This window comes from Thalassophryne amazonica, chromosome 10, assembly GCF_902500255.1.
Source record: "Thalassophryne amazonica chromosome 10, fThaAma1.1, whole genome shotgun sequence".
NCBI lineage: Eukaryota > Metazoa > Chordata > Actinopteri > Batrachoidiformes > Batrachoididae > Thalassophryne > Thalassophryne amazonica.
The window spans coordinates 114,469,737-114,489,542 of record NC_047112.1 but is presented as its reverse complement, the minus strand read 5'-3'; the positions used below and the strand labels follow the sequence as shown (position 1 = coordinate 114,489,542).

General features: G+C 44.4%; 1 protein-coding gene across 1 annotated transcript in view; it reads right to left on the bottom strand.

Moving 5' to 3' along the window:
* The window catches only part of sec16b (SEC16 homolog B, endoplasmic reticulum export factor), a 112,378-nt gene that overhangs the window by 27,578 nt on the left and 64,994 nt on the right, over window positions 1-19,806 (bottom strand). The window contains 1 exon segment of the mRNA XM_034179248.1: window positions 9,218-9,326. Within this exon segment, the coding sequence (XP_034035139.1) occupies window positions 9,218-9,326 (109 nt within the window).

The following is a 19,806-nucleotide window of genomic DNA, read 5'->3' as shown; positions in this document are numbered from 1 at the left end:
GTGACCTGGATGGTGTATGTCCCTTGATAATGTTCTTAGCTTTTTGAAACAACGGTCACGGTGTAGCTCTTCCAGTGTGGTGACAGAGCAGCCGACAATCCTTGGGCGGTATTGATGAACCCCCTGGAGCGCTTTCCTCTGAGCCCTGTACAAGCTTGTATACCATACACCCATGCAGTATGTTAAAATGCTCTCTATGCAGGCATGGTAAAAGGTTACCAGCAGATGTTGTGTGATGTTATTCCTCCTGAGTAGTCTCAGGAAGTACAGTCTCTCCTGGGCCTTTTTCAGCAGCTCAGTGGTATTCACGCTCCAGGTTAGGCCTTCTTCAATATGTACTCCAAGAAAGCGAAAGTCTGCTACCCTCCCCACACAGTCCCCGTTTATAAATAGTGGTATGACCTCCGTTTTCTTCCTCCTGTAGTCAATGATGAGTTCTTTAGTTTTTGCTATGTTGAGGAGCAGGTTATTAGCCTTACACCATGTTGAGAGCTGCTCCACCTCCTCTCCATCGTGGTCTTATCAGCAAATTTCTCAATGGTGTTACTGGGCCTCATGTATCAACGTGCATACTGCGATATTTGAGCGTATATGGGGTGTACGCCAAAACGGCTGCACTACTTGGCATTTATCAATGTGGTCGTTGGCGTACGCTGCTGAAAATATACACCAGGTTGAGAGGTGGCACAAATTATACACCAAAATGAACCAGCGCTGGAATCCACATAAAAATGAAGATGATCAACATGATAAACAGTGCCATTATACAAATCAATGCATATGTTACATAAATAACACTTTCCTGATTATACTACATAATAATCAATACAAATCCCGCTGTTGTGGGATTGTTATGGAGCACGATCCGTGGCCACAGCGCTGACAGGAAGGAAAGCGCTGCTCGCCTTTTTCTCCAGACGTCGAGCCTGGAGCCAGAGCAGCGCTGAGCTTAACTTCATGTGGTGTGATCGTTTTAGACTATAAAACTGATAATAACAACTGTAGTTTAGTCATTCCCTTAATTCGTCTGTGCTGCAACCAGGTTTTGTCGTCTCCATTCGGTTGTCACAATAAAATAAATACAGAAATACATTTAAAAAATAAAGAAATCTGACAGATTAGGCGTGTCTTATTAATTGAGCGAGCAAATATCCACATGTCAAGAATTATTGACATGTGAAAAGAGAATACAGTGGTCCCTCGCTATAACACCCGTTCACCTGTCGTGGCCCTCGGAGTCTCGCGGAGTATTTAGTCCAATTTTGCATGCCTTTTTTTTTTTTTTACAGTGTTCTGTGTATCTGTTTATAAGAATCTTGTTGCCCAGAAGAGAAAAGAGCGCCAACAACTACTCATAACTGTGTTTGTCACACGGAAACAGACACCTGCTGCAGCGAGATGTGAGTGGAAAAAGGCGCGGCGTCAGGATGCAGAGGCGCGATCTGTGACATACTGGTCAGTCACTATTAATAATTTCTTATGTGTCCGACCTCGTTCATTGATTGTTAAAATGAATTCGTTAGTTCTAAATGCCATCATAATTATTATAGGAAACGTTCTATTTTTATTTCTCAAAACAAATGTTTGGGCTGAAAACAGTTTGGTCTTATTTTCTACTAAGTTTTGAACTTTGAGAGTGTTTACACACGAGAGAAAAGTGAGAAAATGTTCATGCCTGATTGAGAAAGTGTATAAACTGTATAGTGAGGGGTTTTACAGCTTTGAAAACGTCTATAATAATTGTAAAAAATAACGCTGACTACATCGTGGTTTCGCGTATTACGGGCTATTTTTTAGAACGTAACTCCAGCGATTAATGAGGGACCACTGTAACACTTTATTGATTATATACTACAAAACAATTGATACGACAGCCGCTTTCGGCGCTCTATTGGCACGCGTCGTGATTGGTGGAGTTCTTTTTCATTGCCGTCTTCCTGGCTTCCATGTCGTAAAATGAGGGTGTATCTGAAGCGGAGTCTGAATATTTATGGGTGTGTTTATTATAATTACGATCATTTCCACCCGCCGCATTTATCAAGATCACGTCAGGCGTACGCCAGAAATGGGCAGGTGCGCACTGCTTGATACATGTCACGGCGACTTTGGTGTATTTCAAGTTTACGCCGTAAATTTACGCCACAAGTGCGCAACATTGATACATGAGGACCACTGTGATGGACAGGTAAACAGTCATGTGTATAAAGGGAGTAGATTAAAGGACTCAGCACACAGCCCTGGGGAGAGCCGGTGCTGAGGCTTAGGGCAGTGGATGTATAATGGCCTACACTAACCCTTTGTCTATGGTCAGAGAGGAAGCTGTGAATCCACATACAGGTATTTTGTGGCAGCCCCAAGTCCCTCAGCTTGGCCAATAGCCTATGAGAGAGGATGGTGTTAAAAGCAGAGCTATAATCCACAAAGAGCATTCGCAACATGCTTGACTATTGTACATGCTTGACCCTTCCCAGCCTGGTGCAGGTCTACAATTTTCTTCCTGGTGTCCTTCGACAGCTCTTTGGTCTTGGCCATGGTTGAGTTTGGAGTCTGACTGTTTGAGGCTGTGGATAGGTGTCTTTTATACAGATAACGAGTTCAAACAGGTGCCATTAATACAGGTAACAGGTGGAGGACAGAAGAGCTTCTCAAAGAAGAAGTTACAGGTCTGTGAGAGCCACAAATCTTGCTTGTTTGTAGGTGACCAAATACTTTTTTCCACCATAATTTACCAATAAATTCTTTAAAAATCCTACAATTTGATTTTCTGGATTTTTTTCTCATTTTGTCTCTCATAGTTGAAGTGTACCTATGATGAAAATTACAGACCTCTCCCATCTTTCTAAGTAGGAGAACTTGCACAGTCAGGGGCTGACTAAATACTTTTTTGGCCCACTGTAAATAAACTAAATCTTAAGTTCATTCTCCCAGTTTTCACTTTAGATGTCATATTTGTGATTAAATATTATACAAATAATGAATGTTTATGAGTTCAATGGTACGAATATTTCATGAGCTGAAAGCTGAACAAACCATTCGGTGAGACTTTCACCTCATGAAATATTCATTCCACTGAAAGAATGTAAAAACATTAATTAATTATTTGTTTTATATAATGGCTAAAATAGATACTTGCCATTTGATATTTCATTGATTTATAAACAACAAAAAGGGGACTTACATTTTGGTGTTCTACTGTTGCTAAAGTTCAAATAGTGACGTGTAGTCCAGTGATGCTGTGCACTGACTTTGGACTTCCATAAAAAAGAAAAAAGACTGTGTAGTTCCTCAGTCCAGCCAAAAATCACATCAGCTTTTCATCTGAACAGCTGTTCATGCATGCAGATGGCTTACAGCGGAGTGGATTTTGTGTGCATATGTGTATCAGGGGGTAAAGGGTACTATGTACCCAGGGCCCAGAACATGGGGGAGCCCCACAAAAAACTGCCATTAAATACATTTTTGTGTTAGATGTTATTAATGTCCATACAATTCATGTTGTAAAAGAATATAATCAGAATGAATGTATAAATGTTGTGAAACATAATTCTGCTCTAATAATAATACTGAAAGATCTCTGAGGGCCCCCTTCCCACCCCTGCACAGTTGTACAATGGGTTTAGTCCAGGCGCACAGGCGGCACGCTGCTACACACAAACACACACACACACGCATCCCAAATGGGATCAGAAAGCATGAGGAGAGGTGTTTAGGCTGAAATAAGACGTCTTTCCTAAAAAATTAATGTCCGGATTTCAAAAAAGAAGAGAAAAAAAGGACAGGGAAAGAAAACTAAATGATGGAAAACAGCTGCTAACCAAATTCCTTGAAAAGAGATCTGAGCTTGAAAACTATCTTAACACGCACGCAGGAAACTTGCTAATATCAGCACTGAGGACATATAAACTTCACAGTTTAAAAGGGAAAGTCACGATAAACCCACACTGGTTTTGGTGGTGAAATAACTAAAACATAATGTGAATGAATGTCAATAAGCAGCCGCAGCTCTGCTCATATCTCCTCTCCCCCAACAGGACACAGTCCCCACGGGAGGGAGAAAGGGAGAGGGAGGGTGACACAGAGCAGCGTGTGGCTGCTGCTGTAATGACACACAGGACAGGAGCAGGACCGCTCGCTTCTGCTGCAAGAAAATCAAATGTCGTGACCCAATATCCCCTGACTTTCCACTGGTTGTTCGCGCATTTATGACAAATTAATTACGCAAATGCTAAAAATAACTGCGAGCATTTAGTGCTGTCCCTTTAATTATATATGTACAGATTTGGAAAAGTCTGTTTTATTACAAGGACAGAAAAACATGCATTAGCCTGCCTATCTTCTGTGGGATATAACATGACCGCAGTCCAGGTGCACACGTACCTGCCTACAAAAACACATGCACACACACACAAATAGGTTAAACTTTTTACAATAAAAAAATGTTTTATCGGAATGTAATATTAACATTATGAACCCCATGGCCTTTAGTTTCAGACAAAGCAGCAGGTACAGGTCCCTCATCTTGTCAAATCAAATTTATTAATTTAATTAGCGCCAATTCACAATGAGATCACCTCAAGGCGCTACACACAGCATAATAAAAACAGAGAAAATTGAATTAACATTAACAACTCCCCCTCTAGCTGCCATCTTATCGTGGTGGGGGAGTTTGCGTACCCGGATGATCCTAGGAGCTATGTTGTCGGGGGCTTTGTGCCCCTTGTAGGGTCTCCCAAGGCAAACAGGTCCTAGGTGATGGGTCAGACTAAGGGCAGTTAAGAACCTCCATGATCAGTAAAAAATCAAGGACTGAGACGTCGCCCGGTATGGCGGAGCCAGGGCCCCACCCTGGGGTTGGGGCTCGCACGCGAGCGCCTGGTGGTCGGGCCTTAGCCCATGGGGCCTGGCCGGGCTCAGCCCGAAAGAGCGACGTGGGCCCGCCCTCCTGTGGGTTCACCACCTGCAGAGGGGGCATGGGGGTTGGGTGCAGAGAGGATTGGGTGGCGGTCGAGGGCGGGTGGCCCAGCGGCCCAGTCCATGCTCACAGTCCCTGGCTGTTGGGACGTGGAATGTCACCTCGCTGGGGGGGAAGGAGCCTGAGCTTGTGCGGGAGGTTGAGAGATACCGACTAGAGATAGTCTGGCTCACCTCCACGCACAGCTTGGGCTCTGGTACCCAACTCCTGGAGAGGGGCTGGACGCTTCATTTTTCTGGCATTCCCCACGGGGAGAGGCGGAGAGCTGGGGTCGCATTGCTTGTTGCTCCCCAGCTCAGTCACCAGGTGTTGGAGTTCACTCCAGTGAACGAGAGGGTCGCAACCCTACGCCTTCGGGTCGGAGACAGGTCTCTCACCGCTATCTCGGCCTACGGGCCGAGCAGCAGTGCAGAGTACCCAACCTTCCTGGAGTCCCTGGGAGGGGTACTAGATAGCGCTCCTACTGGGGACTCCATTGATCTCCTGGGGGATTTCAATGCCCACATGGGCGGCGACAGTGAGGCCTGGAGGGGGGTGATCGGGAAGAACGGCCTCCCCAATCTGAACCCGAGTGGTGTTCAGTTGTTGGACTTCTGTGCTAGTCACAGTTTGTCCATCACGAACGCCATGTTCAAGCACAAGGGTGTCCATAAGTTCACGTGGCACCAGGACACCCTGAGCCGGAGGTCGATGATCGACTTTGTAGTCATATCATCTGACCTTCGGCCACGTGTCTCGGACACTCGAGTGAAGAGAGGGGCAGAGCTGTCGACCGATCACCACCTGGTGGTGAGTTGGATCTGCTGGGATGGGAGGAAGCCGGTCAGACCTGGCAGGCTCAAACGTATCGTGAGGGTCTGCTGGGAACAACTGGCGGAACCCTCTGTCAGCGAGGTCTTCAACTCCCACCTCCAGGAGAGGTGGGAGTTGAAGATCCCTGCCAGATCCCGGAGGAGGTTGGAGACATGGAGTCCGAGTGGACCATGTTCTCCACCTCTATTGTCGATGCGGCCGCTCGTAGCTGTGGTCACAAGGTCTCTGGTGCCTGTTGTGGCGGCAATCCCCGAACCCGGTGGTGGACGCCGGAAGTAAGGGATGCCATCAAGCTGAAGAAGGAGTCCTACTTATCTTTGTTGGTAGGTGGGAACCCGGAGGCAGCTGACAGGTACCGGGAGGCCAAGCGTGACGCAGCCCGTGTGGTCGCAGAGGCAAAAACCCGGGTCTGGGAGGAGTTCGGGGAGGCCATGGAGGAGGACTATCGGTCGGCCTCGAAGAGATTCTGGCAGACCGTCCGACGCCTCAGGAGGCAGAAGTAGCTCTCCACCAGCACTGTTTACTCAGAGGTGGACTCATCCATTACCCAGGCTGAAGTCACCGAGGTGATTAGAAAGCTCCTTGGTGGCAGTGCTCCTGGGGTGGATGAAGTCCATCCTGAATACCTTAAATCTCTGGATGTTGTGGGACTATCTTGGCTGACACGCCTCTGCAACATCGCGTGGCGATCGGGTACAGTGCCTCTGGATTGGCAGACCGGGGTGGTGGTCCCTCTGTTTAAGAAGGGGGACCGGAGGGTGTGTTCCAACTACAGGGGAATCACACTCCTCAGCCTTCCCGGTAAGGTCTATTCCAGAGTACTGGAGAGGAGAATTCGACCGATGGTCGAACCTCGGATTCAGGAGGAGCAGTGTGGTTTTTCATCCTGGTTGTGGCACACTGGACCAGCTCTACACGCTCCATCGGGTGCTCGAGGGTTCATGGGAGTTCGCCCAACCAGTCCACATGTGTTCTGTGGATCTGGAGAAGGCGTTCGACCGTGTCCCTCAGGGCACCCTGTGGGGGGTGCTCCGGGAGTACGGGGTCCGAGGTCCTTTGCTAAGGGCTATCCGGTCCCTGTACGACCGCAGCAGGAGCTTGGTTTGCATTGCCGGTAGTAAGTCAAACCTGTTTCCAGTGCACGTTGGCCTCCGCCAGGGCTGCCCTTTGTCACCGGTTCTGTTCATTATTTTTATGGACAGAATTTCTAGGCGCAACCAGGGTGTGGAGGGGGTCTGGTTTGGGAACCACAGAATCTTGTCTCCGCTGTTTGCGGACGATGTGGTTCTGTTGGCTTCGTCAAATCAGGACCTTCAGCGTGCACTGGGGCGGTTTGCAGCCGAGTGTGAAGCATCTTGAGATGAAAATCAGCACCTCCAAATCCAAGGCCATGGTTCTCGACCAGAAAAAGGTGCTTTGCCCTCTTCAGGTCAGTGGAGTGTCCTTGCCTTACTTGAGTTAAAGTATCTCGGGGTTCACGAGCGAGGGACGGATGGAGCATGAGATCAATAGACGGATTGGTGCAGCATCTGCAGTGATGCGGTCGCTGTATTGCACCGTCATGGTGAAGAGAGAACTGCGTAGGGGGGGCAAAGCTCTTGATTTACCAATCGATCTGCCTTCTGATCCTCACCTATGGTCATGAGATTTGGCTCATGACCGAAAGAACGAGATCGCGAGTACAAGCGGCCGAGATGAGTTTCCTCCGCAGGGTGGCTGGGTGCTCCCTTAGAGATAGGGTGAGGAGCTTGGTCACTCGGGAGGAGCTCGGAGTCGAGCCACTGCTCCTCCACGTCGAAAGGAGTCAGTTGAGGTGGCTCGGGCATCTTTTCCGGATGCCCCCTGGACGCCTCGCTGGAGAGGTGTTCCGGGCACGTCCCATTGGGAGGAGGCCCTGGGGAAGACCCAGGACACGCTGGAGGGACTACATCTCTCGGCTGGCTTGGGAACACCTTGGGGTTCCCCCGGAGGAGCTGGGGGAGGTGTGTGTGGATCGGGAGGTCTGGGCGGCTTTGCTTGAGCTGCTGCCCCCGTGACCCGACTCCGGATAAAGCGGAAGAAAATGGATGGATGGATGGAAAAAGACAAAACTATAAATGAACACAAGCAAAATGAGGATGTTAGTGACAGTGAGTTTATGGAGCCACTTTACAAGCAAATGATTTCACTAAAATGTAATTGAATTTTACAAACCTTTACATTTTTTTTTCCTGTTGTGTGTATGTTTTTTTGTTGAGCTAAGATTCGGATTACTTAATAAATGGTGTCTCTTTGTAGTCACAGGAACTGAGGGACAGATGGCTATACAATATTACAGAGAATTACAAAGTACACAGAATAAGAATAGGGCTATTATGGTATGTATGTAGAGAGTATATAATATTAATGAACCTTTTTTTACTTATGTTTTTTAACAATCAAAAGTATATTGCATTGATTTATTCAGTCTAATATTGTTAAGAAATTACAGGAATTACCTTCTTTTTCAAATACAGGGTTATAAAATGTCATTTTTATTATGACATTATTTTATATTACCTCATAAGACAGGACAGTAATTTGTTATTATTATGGACTGAGTTTACTGAATGACATAAAATGGGTAATCTGTTCTTTAATGTTTTGATTGTAGAATATTGCATTATGTATTTTTTTTTTCCTTCACAAAGGGAATTACACACTTTAAGCCATGAATTACACTTACTTTTATTTAATTACTTATTTTGGAAAATTGCGTGAAATTTGATATTTTGCTGTGACTGTAGATCTTATACCCCTAACCCTAATTTGTAGTCAAGTTAACATTGGGGTATATGTCTGTTAAAATGCACAGGAATGCAGTATTGAGTTGGGGGGTCTGGGAGACCAAAGTGCACCATTTTTCTAGAAATGGTCCAAATTTGCACTCTAAATGGAACCAAACTGCACTCTGAATACAATGCAACACAAATGGGACGAATAATCCATGTCATGTGACATACAAAGCACCAATCAAATGACAAGGATCCACACAGCCGTTATATAAAAACAAATCAAACATGCACATTGACTCCAGCATCAATTTTCTCCTATGATGTTCCTCGCACTGGCACAGCAGCAACCATGTTTTTCTGAACATTTATTTATTTGTTTGTTTGTTTATTTATTTTTGTTAGTGGCTGAATAGAGTTAACCTGCACTGAGTTGCTTAAAATAACTTAAATCAGCTGTTCTGGAACCAAAAACTTTGTCGAGCCTTGTTTCTGAAACAGGCCCCTGAACGCATCGCTGCAACAACTCCAAAGTGACCTACACAAACTTAACCACCTGAAAAACATCAATACAACAGGAAGTGTATGTTTGGAAAAAGTTTTATTCATATACAAATAAAAATGTCAACAATTTCACCCAATTTTAACAGAACTAAGGTGATCAGATGTACAGTGGACTGACCTGAAAGGATGGAATGGAGTAGAATTTTCCACTGAGTGTCTGACAGTACTCGTACAGCTCTGTGCACTGGATGGCAGAGTTACTGGCAAAGTGCTGAAAAGACTTCCTGGAATAGGTGAAAAAAATAACTGCAGTCACACTCAAAAACACAAGGATTATATCTGGACGCAGAAGCTATTTATCTCATCCATTTGTAGTGATTTTTTGTTCTTTAAATTGTTTTTCTTTAGTAAGGGCAAAACATAACATGGTGTGCATGTGTGCACACACTTGTCCAGGGCAGGTAGCTCAGTGGATAAGGAACTGGCGTGGCAAAATGTAGACCTGGGTTTGAATCTAGGTTGTGTTACCCATTATGTCCTTGGACAAGACATTTAATCTGCATCGTCTCAGTCCACCCAGCTGTAAAACGGGAACCACTGCAAATGTGTCATTTTGGAGCTCAGCAGCTCGTCTGAGACAGAGTCTCTTCACCCAAAGCAATCAAATGGATTAATGGGATTATTAACCATGAGGTGACAAAGTAAAACCTCTTAAAACATTCTAAAGTCAGTTTTAAGTGAAATGACTGAGGCGCAGTGAAGGCATCAGCTAGCAGCTCGTGTAGCTGTGGCGCTCTGATCGCTTTCTCCATCTTTTATGATGAAATAATGCTGAATTCATGTGGAAATGATTGTTGTACAAAAGCTTCAGATATCTGTCGCTGAGAAAGATGATGACTGGAGTGAAGTTTGAAGCAGAAACAAGGTGCTAATCAGTAAACCGCGGCTAATGACGCATGCACAGTGAAGGCAGGGCGGACCAATTTTTAGGGGGGATCGTTTGGTCTGTGACACCGGCCTTGGCTGGGAAGTAACCTGCAACTACCTAGTGTTCCATCTAGGGGGAGTCATGGAGGTTCATCAACTTCACACCACAGAAACTGGAGACAGGCACCAGTCTGATGGCTCTGAGGGCTGAGGATACAGGTAGGTAATCGTAACACACGTGAGGTAGGCAGGTTGGGAATACACAAGACAGAGCTGGAGAGAAGGCACTAGGCGCATCAATCTTGCAAAGGAATAAGGTAAAGAGAGGAGCTTAAATACACCCAGGTGATGAGGTGCTGATTGGAAGCAGGTGTGCGTGGAATGCACCAGAAAGGGGGCGTGGCTAGAGAGAGGGAAACATCCACCACTAAGAGCCATCAGAGACAGACAAGAGAGAAAGGGACAGACCCAAGCAGGAAAAACCCCAGCAAGAGAACAAACAGAAAGTAACAGAAAAACAAAACAAAGAAATAAAAACAAACCAAACTCAAATCCTGACAGTACGAGGTCTGTCCAAAAAGTAACAGACCTTTTTATTGACCTAATGGACCTTTTTATTTTTTTCAAAAACTATATGGATTTGAATCACGTGTTATTGCATCAGCCAAGCTTGAACCTTCGTGCGCATGCGTGAGTTTTTTCACGCCTGTCGGTTGCGTCGTTCGCCTGTGGGCAGGCTTTGAGTGAGCACTGGTCCACCCCCCTCGTCGGATTTTTATTGTCAGGGAAATGCCGCTTTGCTCCATGAAATTTTTTTCAGAAACTGTTAGAGACAGCCAGCTGGAAACCGTTCGAAAGATTCAGATGGATTTCGGTGAAGATTCTGTCGGCGCCACACGGATTAAGGAGTGTTAAAACCTGGAACGACCAGATCATTTCTAAACTGAACGCTGTGTTTGCGGCACATTCCACTGTTACAGGAGATTTTGTAATGAAAGACGTGCGGAGGATTTCGTGCGTTGGCACAGAGCCGCTCATGGTGCGCAACAAAAAAAAAAACACTTCCATGTTGGAAGTCTCACAGGACATGTTGTGGCATGTCCAGCTGTTACACAATTTCTCGGATACTCACTCGACTGAAAAGCCATCGAAAGCCGTCTGAATCTTCTGAATGGTTTCCAACACGGAGGTGTTTTTTTTTGTTGCGCGCCATGAGCGGCTCCATGCCGACGCGTGAAATCCTCTGCACGTCTTTCATTACAAAATCTCCTGTAACAGTGGAATGTGCCGCAAAAGTGCTATGTCCAGCTCTCTTGCCGTTTCTGTGGTAGTCACATGATGTCCAGGATCAACACAGCAATCAGTTTAGAAATGATCTGGTCGTTCCAGCCTGTCGATGGCCGCTCGGTGCGCCGCGTGCCCTCCGCCGCTGTGGGTCGTCTTTAAAAAGGTTTTAACACTCCTTAATCCGTGTGACGCGGACAGAATCTTCACCGAAATCCATCTGAATCTTTTGAATGGTTTCCAACTGGCTGTCTCTAACAGTTTCTGAAAAAAATTTCATGGAGCAAAACGGCAGCCTCTCAGCCATTACCCTGACAATAAAAAATCAGACGAGGGGGTGGACCAGTGCTCACTCAAAGCCTGCCCACAGGCGAATGACGCAACCGAGAGCCGTGAAAAAACTCATGCATGCGCTCGAAGGTTCAAGCTTGGCTGATGCAATAACACGTGATTCAAATCCATATAGTTTTTGAAAAAAATAAAAAGGTCCATTACTTTTTGGACAGACCTCGTATTAGAATCAGAATCATGTCATTGGTGTATAAACAATAATAAAAGAAAATACTTCTGTAAGAAGTAATAGATACATAAACAACAATAAAAAGAAAAGGAAAAAATATTTCTGTAAGAAGTAAAGGAGTCTAATAGACAAATGGGCAAAGCTACGTTTACTGTCAAATAGATATGGTGGAATGGGGCTGTGCATGCATGCAGATGTACAGTACAGGGATGATCCATCTGTACTTTGAGTGGTGGGGAGGTAGGGTAAACGGGGGTTTCTGGCATTATTTATAAGTCTAGCCACGGATGGAAAGAAGCTGTTTTTGTCCTGATGGACCTCAGCTGTCTGCCAGAGGGGAGGGTAACAAAAAGTGCGTGTCCTGGGTGAGAGGGATCGGCCACTATCTTGCTTGCTCGGCTCAGGGCCCCGGGGGTGTAGAGGTCCTTTAGGGATTGCAGTCGATCGCCTTCTCTGCTGCGTGGATGAAACGCTGCAGTCTGCTCCTATCTTTAGCAGTGGCAGCAGCATACCAGACGGTGATGCAGGAGGAGATGATGGACTCAATGATGACAGGGTAGACATCTGTAATACTATATATATATATATATATATATATATATATATATACATATACACACACGAGGTCTGTTAGAAAAGTATCCGACCTTATTATTTTTTTCAAAAACCATATGGATTTGAATCACGTGTGATTGCGTCAGACAAGCTTGAAACCTTCGTGCGCATGCATGAGTTTTTCCACGCCTGTCGGTTGCGTCATTCGCCTGTGAGCAGGCTTTGAGTGAGGAGTGGTCCACCCCCTCGGCGGATTTTCATTGTCAGGAAATGGCGGAATGATTTGGGCTTTTTTTCCATCAGAATTTTTTCAGAAACTGTTAGAGACTGGCAGCTGGAAACCATTCGAAAAATTTATCTGGCTTTCGGTGAAAATTTTACGGGCTTCACAGAGTATAAGGACTGTTACTACAGCTTTAAGGACAGCTTTAAGGACGGCTTTAAGGACACTCGGCGCTCTGTGCCGCCATCGAGAGCCACAAACCACCGGATCATTTCTAAACGGATGGCTCTGTGGAGCCGGACTGTTGTGTGCACTTTCTCTGGTTATCACAAGAGCGGAGACGTGCACAGACGTGCAGAATTCCTCCGCACATCTGTCTCAATGTGCCGAAAAAGTGCTGATGTCCACGTCTTTTCACAATTCCTGTGCTAGTCAGACGATGTCCCGGATAAAACACAGCGTCCAGTTTGGAAATGAACGGCACATTCCACTGTTACAGGAGTTTTTGTCATGGAAAGAGGAGCGGAGGCTTCGCGTGTCGCGGCAGTGCCGCATGGCGCACAGCAACGCCGTGATGAAGCCTCACGGGACATGTTCTGGCATGTCCAGGCACATCCACAATTTCTTGGATAATCACTCGATGGAAAAACCACCGACAGCTGTCTGAACGCCATCTCAAAGCCGTCCTGTGAGACCAAAATGGAGGTGGTTTTGTCTCACTCCATCAGCAAATCGGCTTTCCATGACAAAATCTCTTGTTAAAAGTGAAATCTGCCGGAAAATGGTTGATGTCCAGCTCTTGTGATAACCAGAGAAAGTGCACACGATGGTCCCGGCTCCACAGAGCCATCCGTTTAGAAATGATCCGGTGGTTTGTGGCTCTCGATGGCGGCACGGAGTGCAGCGCGCCGAGCGTCCTTAAAGCCGTCCTTAAAGCTGTAGTAACAGTCTTTATTCTCTGTGAAGCCCGTAAAATTTTTACCGAAAGCCAGATAAATTTTTCGAATGGTTTCCAGCTGCCAGTCTAACAGTTTTTGAAAAAATTCTGATGGAAAAAAGCCCAAATCATTCTGCCATTTCCTGACAATAAAAATCCGCCGAGGGGGCGGGACCACTCCTCACTCAAAGCCTGCTCACAGGCGAATGATACAACCGACAGGCATGGAAAAACTCACGCATGTGCATGAGGGTTCAAGCTTGTCTGACGCAATCACACGTGATTCAAATCCATATGGTTTTTGAAAAAAATAAGGTCGGATACTTTTCTAATAGACCTCATATATATATCAATCAATCAATCAATCAATCAATTTTTTATATAGCGCCAAATCACAACAAACAGTTGCCCCAAGGCGCTATATATATATATATATATATATATATATATATATATATATATATATATATATATATATATATATATATATAAAAAATGTGTAATATTGAAATATGCCTTATACATGGGCACAAATGAAATATGTAGCAATTTAAGTATTATTAATTATTTCATATCGAATATATATATATATACACACACACGCTTGCCACAGTAAATGTCAGCACAGACAGTATAAATTAATCAATAAAAAAGAAAACACAGCCAGATAAACACAGTGCACAATCCCCCAAAAACAGTAACAAAAATCTATAAACCTAGTTCATCATAAGAAGCAATCATATTGCTCTTATAGAGCCTTTTAAAGCCGACTAATGTACCAGATAATTTGATGTTGTCAGGACAATGATTACAAATATTAACACCTTTAACAGAAATGCAATGACTTTTTACAGTAGTTAAAATCTGTGACTTCTCAAATACTAACGTTCCTCTCAAATTGTAATTGGACTCCTTCATTTTAAACAGATCCTGGACATGTTGAGGGAAAAAAAATAGTTTTGACTTTATATATGATTTGAATTGTAGCGTACTCAACCAAGCCCCAGGATTTTAAAATATGTAAACCGAGAAATAATGGATTTGTTGGTTCACAGTAGGGTTTGTCAGTAGTAATAGTAGACTAATAAACTAATAGTTTAGTTTTGTATGTGTTTCCCCAAAGCTCAATGCAATAGGTCATATATGGAACAAGTAATGAATGATATAGCCCCAGCCAGGGCTGCGGCTAGAGGGAGGCCGCCATCCAAAGCTCGCCAGAGGCCCCAGCCGGGACTGCGGCTCAAGGGAGGCCGCCATCAGCCCCGTAGTTCAAGGGAGGTTGTCACCAGCCCCGTAGTTCAAGGGAGGTCGTCACCAGCCCCGTAGTTCAAGGGAGGCCGCCATCAGCCCCGTAGTTCAAGGGAGGTCGTCACCAGCCCCGTAGTTCAAGGGAGGCCGCCATCAGCCCCGTAGTTCAAGGGAGGTTGTCACCAGCCCCGTAGTTCAAGGGAGGTCGTCACCAGCCCCGTAGTTCAAGGGAGGTCGTCACCAGCCCCGTAGTTCAAGGGAGGTCGTCACCAGCCCCGTAGTTCAAGGGAGGTCGTCACCAGCCCCGTAGTTCAAGGGAGGTCGTCACCAGCCCCGTAGTTCAAGGGAGGTTGTCACCATCCCTCGGCTGCCGGAGACACCACTTGGGCCCATCGTGGCTCGTTTGAAGCCGCAATTAACATCAGCAGTCGGCCTGCCAGCCCCGCAGGGAAGCTGGGATGTTGCAGGCTAGGCTAAGCCAGCCTGGTTTTGGCTAACAGCTAAGTGCTAACAGCTGTTGCACAACAAGCAGCTGTTAAATAAGACAGTGAGAATGGGGCCAAAGAAAGCACCCGTGACGGAGGATTTGGAGGATAATAAGAAGGTTCTGGATATTCTCACGGAGGAGGTTGGTGCCGTAAAAACTCAGCAGAAGGAGATACTGGCACTTGTAAAGGAAGTTAAGGACCTGCGAGGCCTTATCGAGGAGAAGGACAAACGTATCGTGTCGTTGGAAAGAAGGGTGACTGAGATGGAGCAGTACACCCGAATGAACAATGTTGCATCTGGGCTCTACATCAGACCCAGATCGTATGCACGTGCAGCAGCCTCTGGTAACGGGGGGAGCCCAATGAACAAGATGAACACTCCACAGAGCAACAACTTGCTGCTATTCTACAAACTAAGGGGATCAATCTGGATATCAACACTATTGAAAGCGTGTCACCCGTTACCCAGGATGAATTCATCAGACAAACCTACAGTCATCATGAGTTTTATTAACAGAAAAGACAAAACAACTCTGCTCAAACAAGGATAGAAACTTAAAGGATCCAATGTTTACTTAAATGAGCATCTCACTAAGCACAACGCAGATATAGCAAAGAAGGCAATATACTTGAGGAAACAACAAAAATTCAAAACACATGAACTACAAACTGTAAAGTATTAATCAAATTGAACGGGTCCCCTGAAGAAGCCAAAGTGTTTCTGATCAGATTATTCATACCTGGCAAAGTATGAATAAAACATGGCCAGTGAAGGTAACAAACTTTCATAATGACTGACAAACATACAAGACCATTCATTGGTACTTCTGAACAGCAACAGTATAATCAAGATGATACATGGTTATGAGTCTGGAATTACAACCTTTTCAGTATACTGAGCATCATATACAAGATCTGGAATATGAGACAGATCCAGACAATCATTTTCTATTCCTTCATCATAGATAGTAACTGTCAATATTACACAGAGGAACAATACAATAACTGCATTACAAATGATGGGAAATTGTCAATAATCCACTTTAATAGTTGGAGTCTGTACAAAAATTTTGGGAGTATCAAAGACTATTTAAAACAATTTTATCAACCCTTCAGTATAATTGCCATAACGGAAACATGGCTTACAGAGGGTGATGATACAAACTATGAGTTGGGGGGTTATGAATTCAATCATCTGAATAGACAAAATAGAGGAGGAGGTGTAGCTTTGTATGTTGACAAAAGGATTAACTACAAAATTAAAGATCAAATGACTGTGGAAAATCTTTTGGAATCCATCACAATCAAAATAGGTATTGAAAAAGGCAAAAATATAATTATTAGCTGCCTATCTAGAGCTCCAGGCTCTAAAATTCAAGAGTTCCAAATTTGGACAAGGAAGTTGTTTTCACAAATGTGTAATAAGAGAATATTTGTTTGTGGAGATAAACACTGATCTCTTAAACCCGTATCAGCATAAAGTAACTTAGGCTTTCATTAACATTACGTACAGTCTAAATCTAAATCCAAAATTACTTGGCCTTCAAGAATAATTTCACATTCAGCTACTCTCACTGGAAATATACTTACAAATGATAGATACCAAAACACTAAGTGGCTTATTAATTAATGATATTAGTGACCATTTAACTATTTTTATAGTAACTGATCTGAAGTTCAATAAAAAATGTACTGTGAAAACACAATATTCTAAGTGCCTGCAATCTGAAGAAGCTATCACTGCCTTAAAAAATGATTTACTTTTACAGGATTGGAATCCCATTTACGAAAAGCAAGACCCAAATGTAGCATATTCCGAATTTGAAAACATATTTCACAATTTATACAACAAAAATTGTCCAATTATACAGTATAATAAAAATAATAACTATAACACTAACCCATGGATAACAAAATGTCTTCAAAAGTCGTGTAAAAAGAAAAATGTGCTATACAGAGAATTCATTAAAAGTAAATCAAGAGAGACAGAGACTAAATATAAGGACTATAAAAATAAACTATCAACTATTAGACGGAACTGTAAAAAATCATACTTTGGAAAAATACTAAATGATAATAAAAACAATATAAAGGAAACATGGAAAATACTGAATAGTATTATAACAAATGAACCCAAATCAAATAAACAAACATACTTTACTTATAACAACAAAGATGAATATAACATGAGCCAAGTAGTGAGTAGTTTCAGCGCAATGTTTCACGGTGCACTAATTTCGAACTGTTTCACTGTAATCGACCAGATATCGACCAGACTTCACAGTATGTGTGAAGGGGGCTTAACTTAACTTAAATATAAAATGTACAATAATGCCAACATTTTTTTTTCTTATACATAATGCAAGTGCTAATCAAATAAAAATATCTTCTTACCTCCCAGTTTATTTTCCTGACAGTTAAACTCTCGTCTGTATGCTAATGCGTTAGTATTTTTAGAAGCTTTGGGTAGCTTCTGTTGTGTGGGCCGCCAGAAGAGGAGGTACTGCTGGCCCACCACCAGAAGGCGCCCTGTCTGGAGTGCGGGCTCCAGGCACCAGAAGGCGCAGCCGCCTCACAGGAGCAGCCAGGGTGACAGCTGTCACGCATCACCTGCAACAGCTGTTACCAATCATCTGATCGGCAGGGGTACATCAGCAGGACGACGTCTCCACCTCTTTGCCGAGATATCGTTCTACCTGGAAGGTAACGTACTCAGCTGACTGTTTGACAGTGATCTTTTGTGACTTTTGTGCGACTCCTTTTCCAACGAGAGGTGGAGGTAGTTTTCCTGCCGTGCGGATTGCTGGGTGCAAACGCGCCCACATTTAATTGTTTTTTGTTCCTCGCCAGCAGTACCAGGTCCGACACGCGGAGGCAGTGGCCACCTGGGAGTTCGGGACTTGGCGGCTCCAGTATTCCCGGGGTCTGGTGGCGGAGGAAATCGTGTGGTTCCGGTTCTGCTTTGGACAGACGTCTCCTATCTTCGAGCCTGCCCACACAACACCTTTTGTGATTTGGCTTTTGTCTATTGTTGTAATCTGTTGTATTTGTTGTGCTTATTTCACAACAGTAAAGTGTTGTTATTTGACCTCCTCCATTGTCCGTTCATTTGCGCCCCCTGTTGTGGGTCCGTGTACCTACACTTTCCCAACAGCTTCACCTCATAGCTCCAGTTAATGCATGACTACTGAGAAAAAAAAAACGCAGCTCATAACTTTTAATGTCCACAACAAAGTACACTGTTAGGAGAAGCATCACGCAATCTCCAAAAATATGATTTAATAAACATCCGACTCCCCCCAAAAACAACCCTTCTTTTGAGATTATTTGTGGCTTGTAATCATTACAGTGCACTACTGCAACCAACTGTTTGGGTGTGGAACATGAATGGATTCTGACGTATGTTATCAAAAACAACCCGGGCACGTTCAACAGATTTAGTAAAAACCCAGATTTCTGTGAATTTCCAGAAAACTTTCATCACTGTATTAACAGTGTAGCTAAAGAGATTGATGGTGTTCATCACATCCACCACAGCACATCCATCCACTTTCTATACCTGCGTCATCCAATTAAGGGTCATGGTGGGGGAGCGGGGGGGGGGTGGCAGTCACAGGGCGTGAGGCAGGATACACCATGGACAGGATGACAGTCTTTTGCAAAACCACATATAGACAGACAAATATATTCACATCCGCATGCACACCTACAGTCAATTTCAAGTTTGCATTTCACCGAATATTTGATGTGGGAGGAACCCGGAGGGAACACACAGAGAACATGCAAACTCCACACAGAAAGGTCCCAGATGGGAAGCGATCCCAAACCTTTTAGCTGTGAGGCAACTGTGCTAAACACTAAGCCACCACCACAGTACAGAACCACCTTAATTCCTGCATGACTTTCTTCCTTAAGGCCCTGTCCCAGTGGCGTTTAGGAGGTTTTGCGTATGGATTGCGCACAAAATTGGCCCATATTCGCCAAACATCCGCAATATCCGTGTAACATGCCTGTATGAGTCGGCCGACATCCGAACACGTCCGCGATCATCCGCAGAGGCACGCATGTGCGCAGCCAGGATTTTTGAGCTGTTCAAAAATCTGGATGCGGATGACATCCGCCTTACATACTCCATATATACTCAATTCATACACAATACATACTCACTCTATGCGCTGTATATCTGCCGTTAACCGCTGATATCCGCAACTGACGGGGATTTGCAGCTTGGAAGCGGACTGGGACAGTGTGTAAAACAGATATATATCGTGCCCATCATGTCCACATCACAAACTAAAATATGTTGTAGCGAATGCATACAAATTGGCCACAAATAAAGCGTTTTTATTACATCTGCTTTGCAGCTGATTTGTGGACAATCTGTAAATGCATAACAAAGACGTCACGTAAACCCAAAGTACTATATGTGGCAGAAAGCAACATACCTGCCAGTCAGTGCCGGTCTGACTGTGTAGATCCACAAAGACGTAGCTGCTGCAATCCAGGACTTTTATTTAATACCAACAAAAGGAAGACTTGCTGTTCAGCCACAACTCACTCAAAAAAAAAAGAAAAACACCCCGAG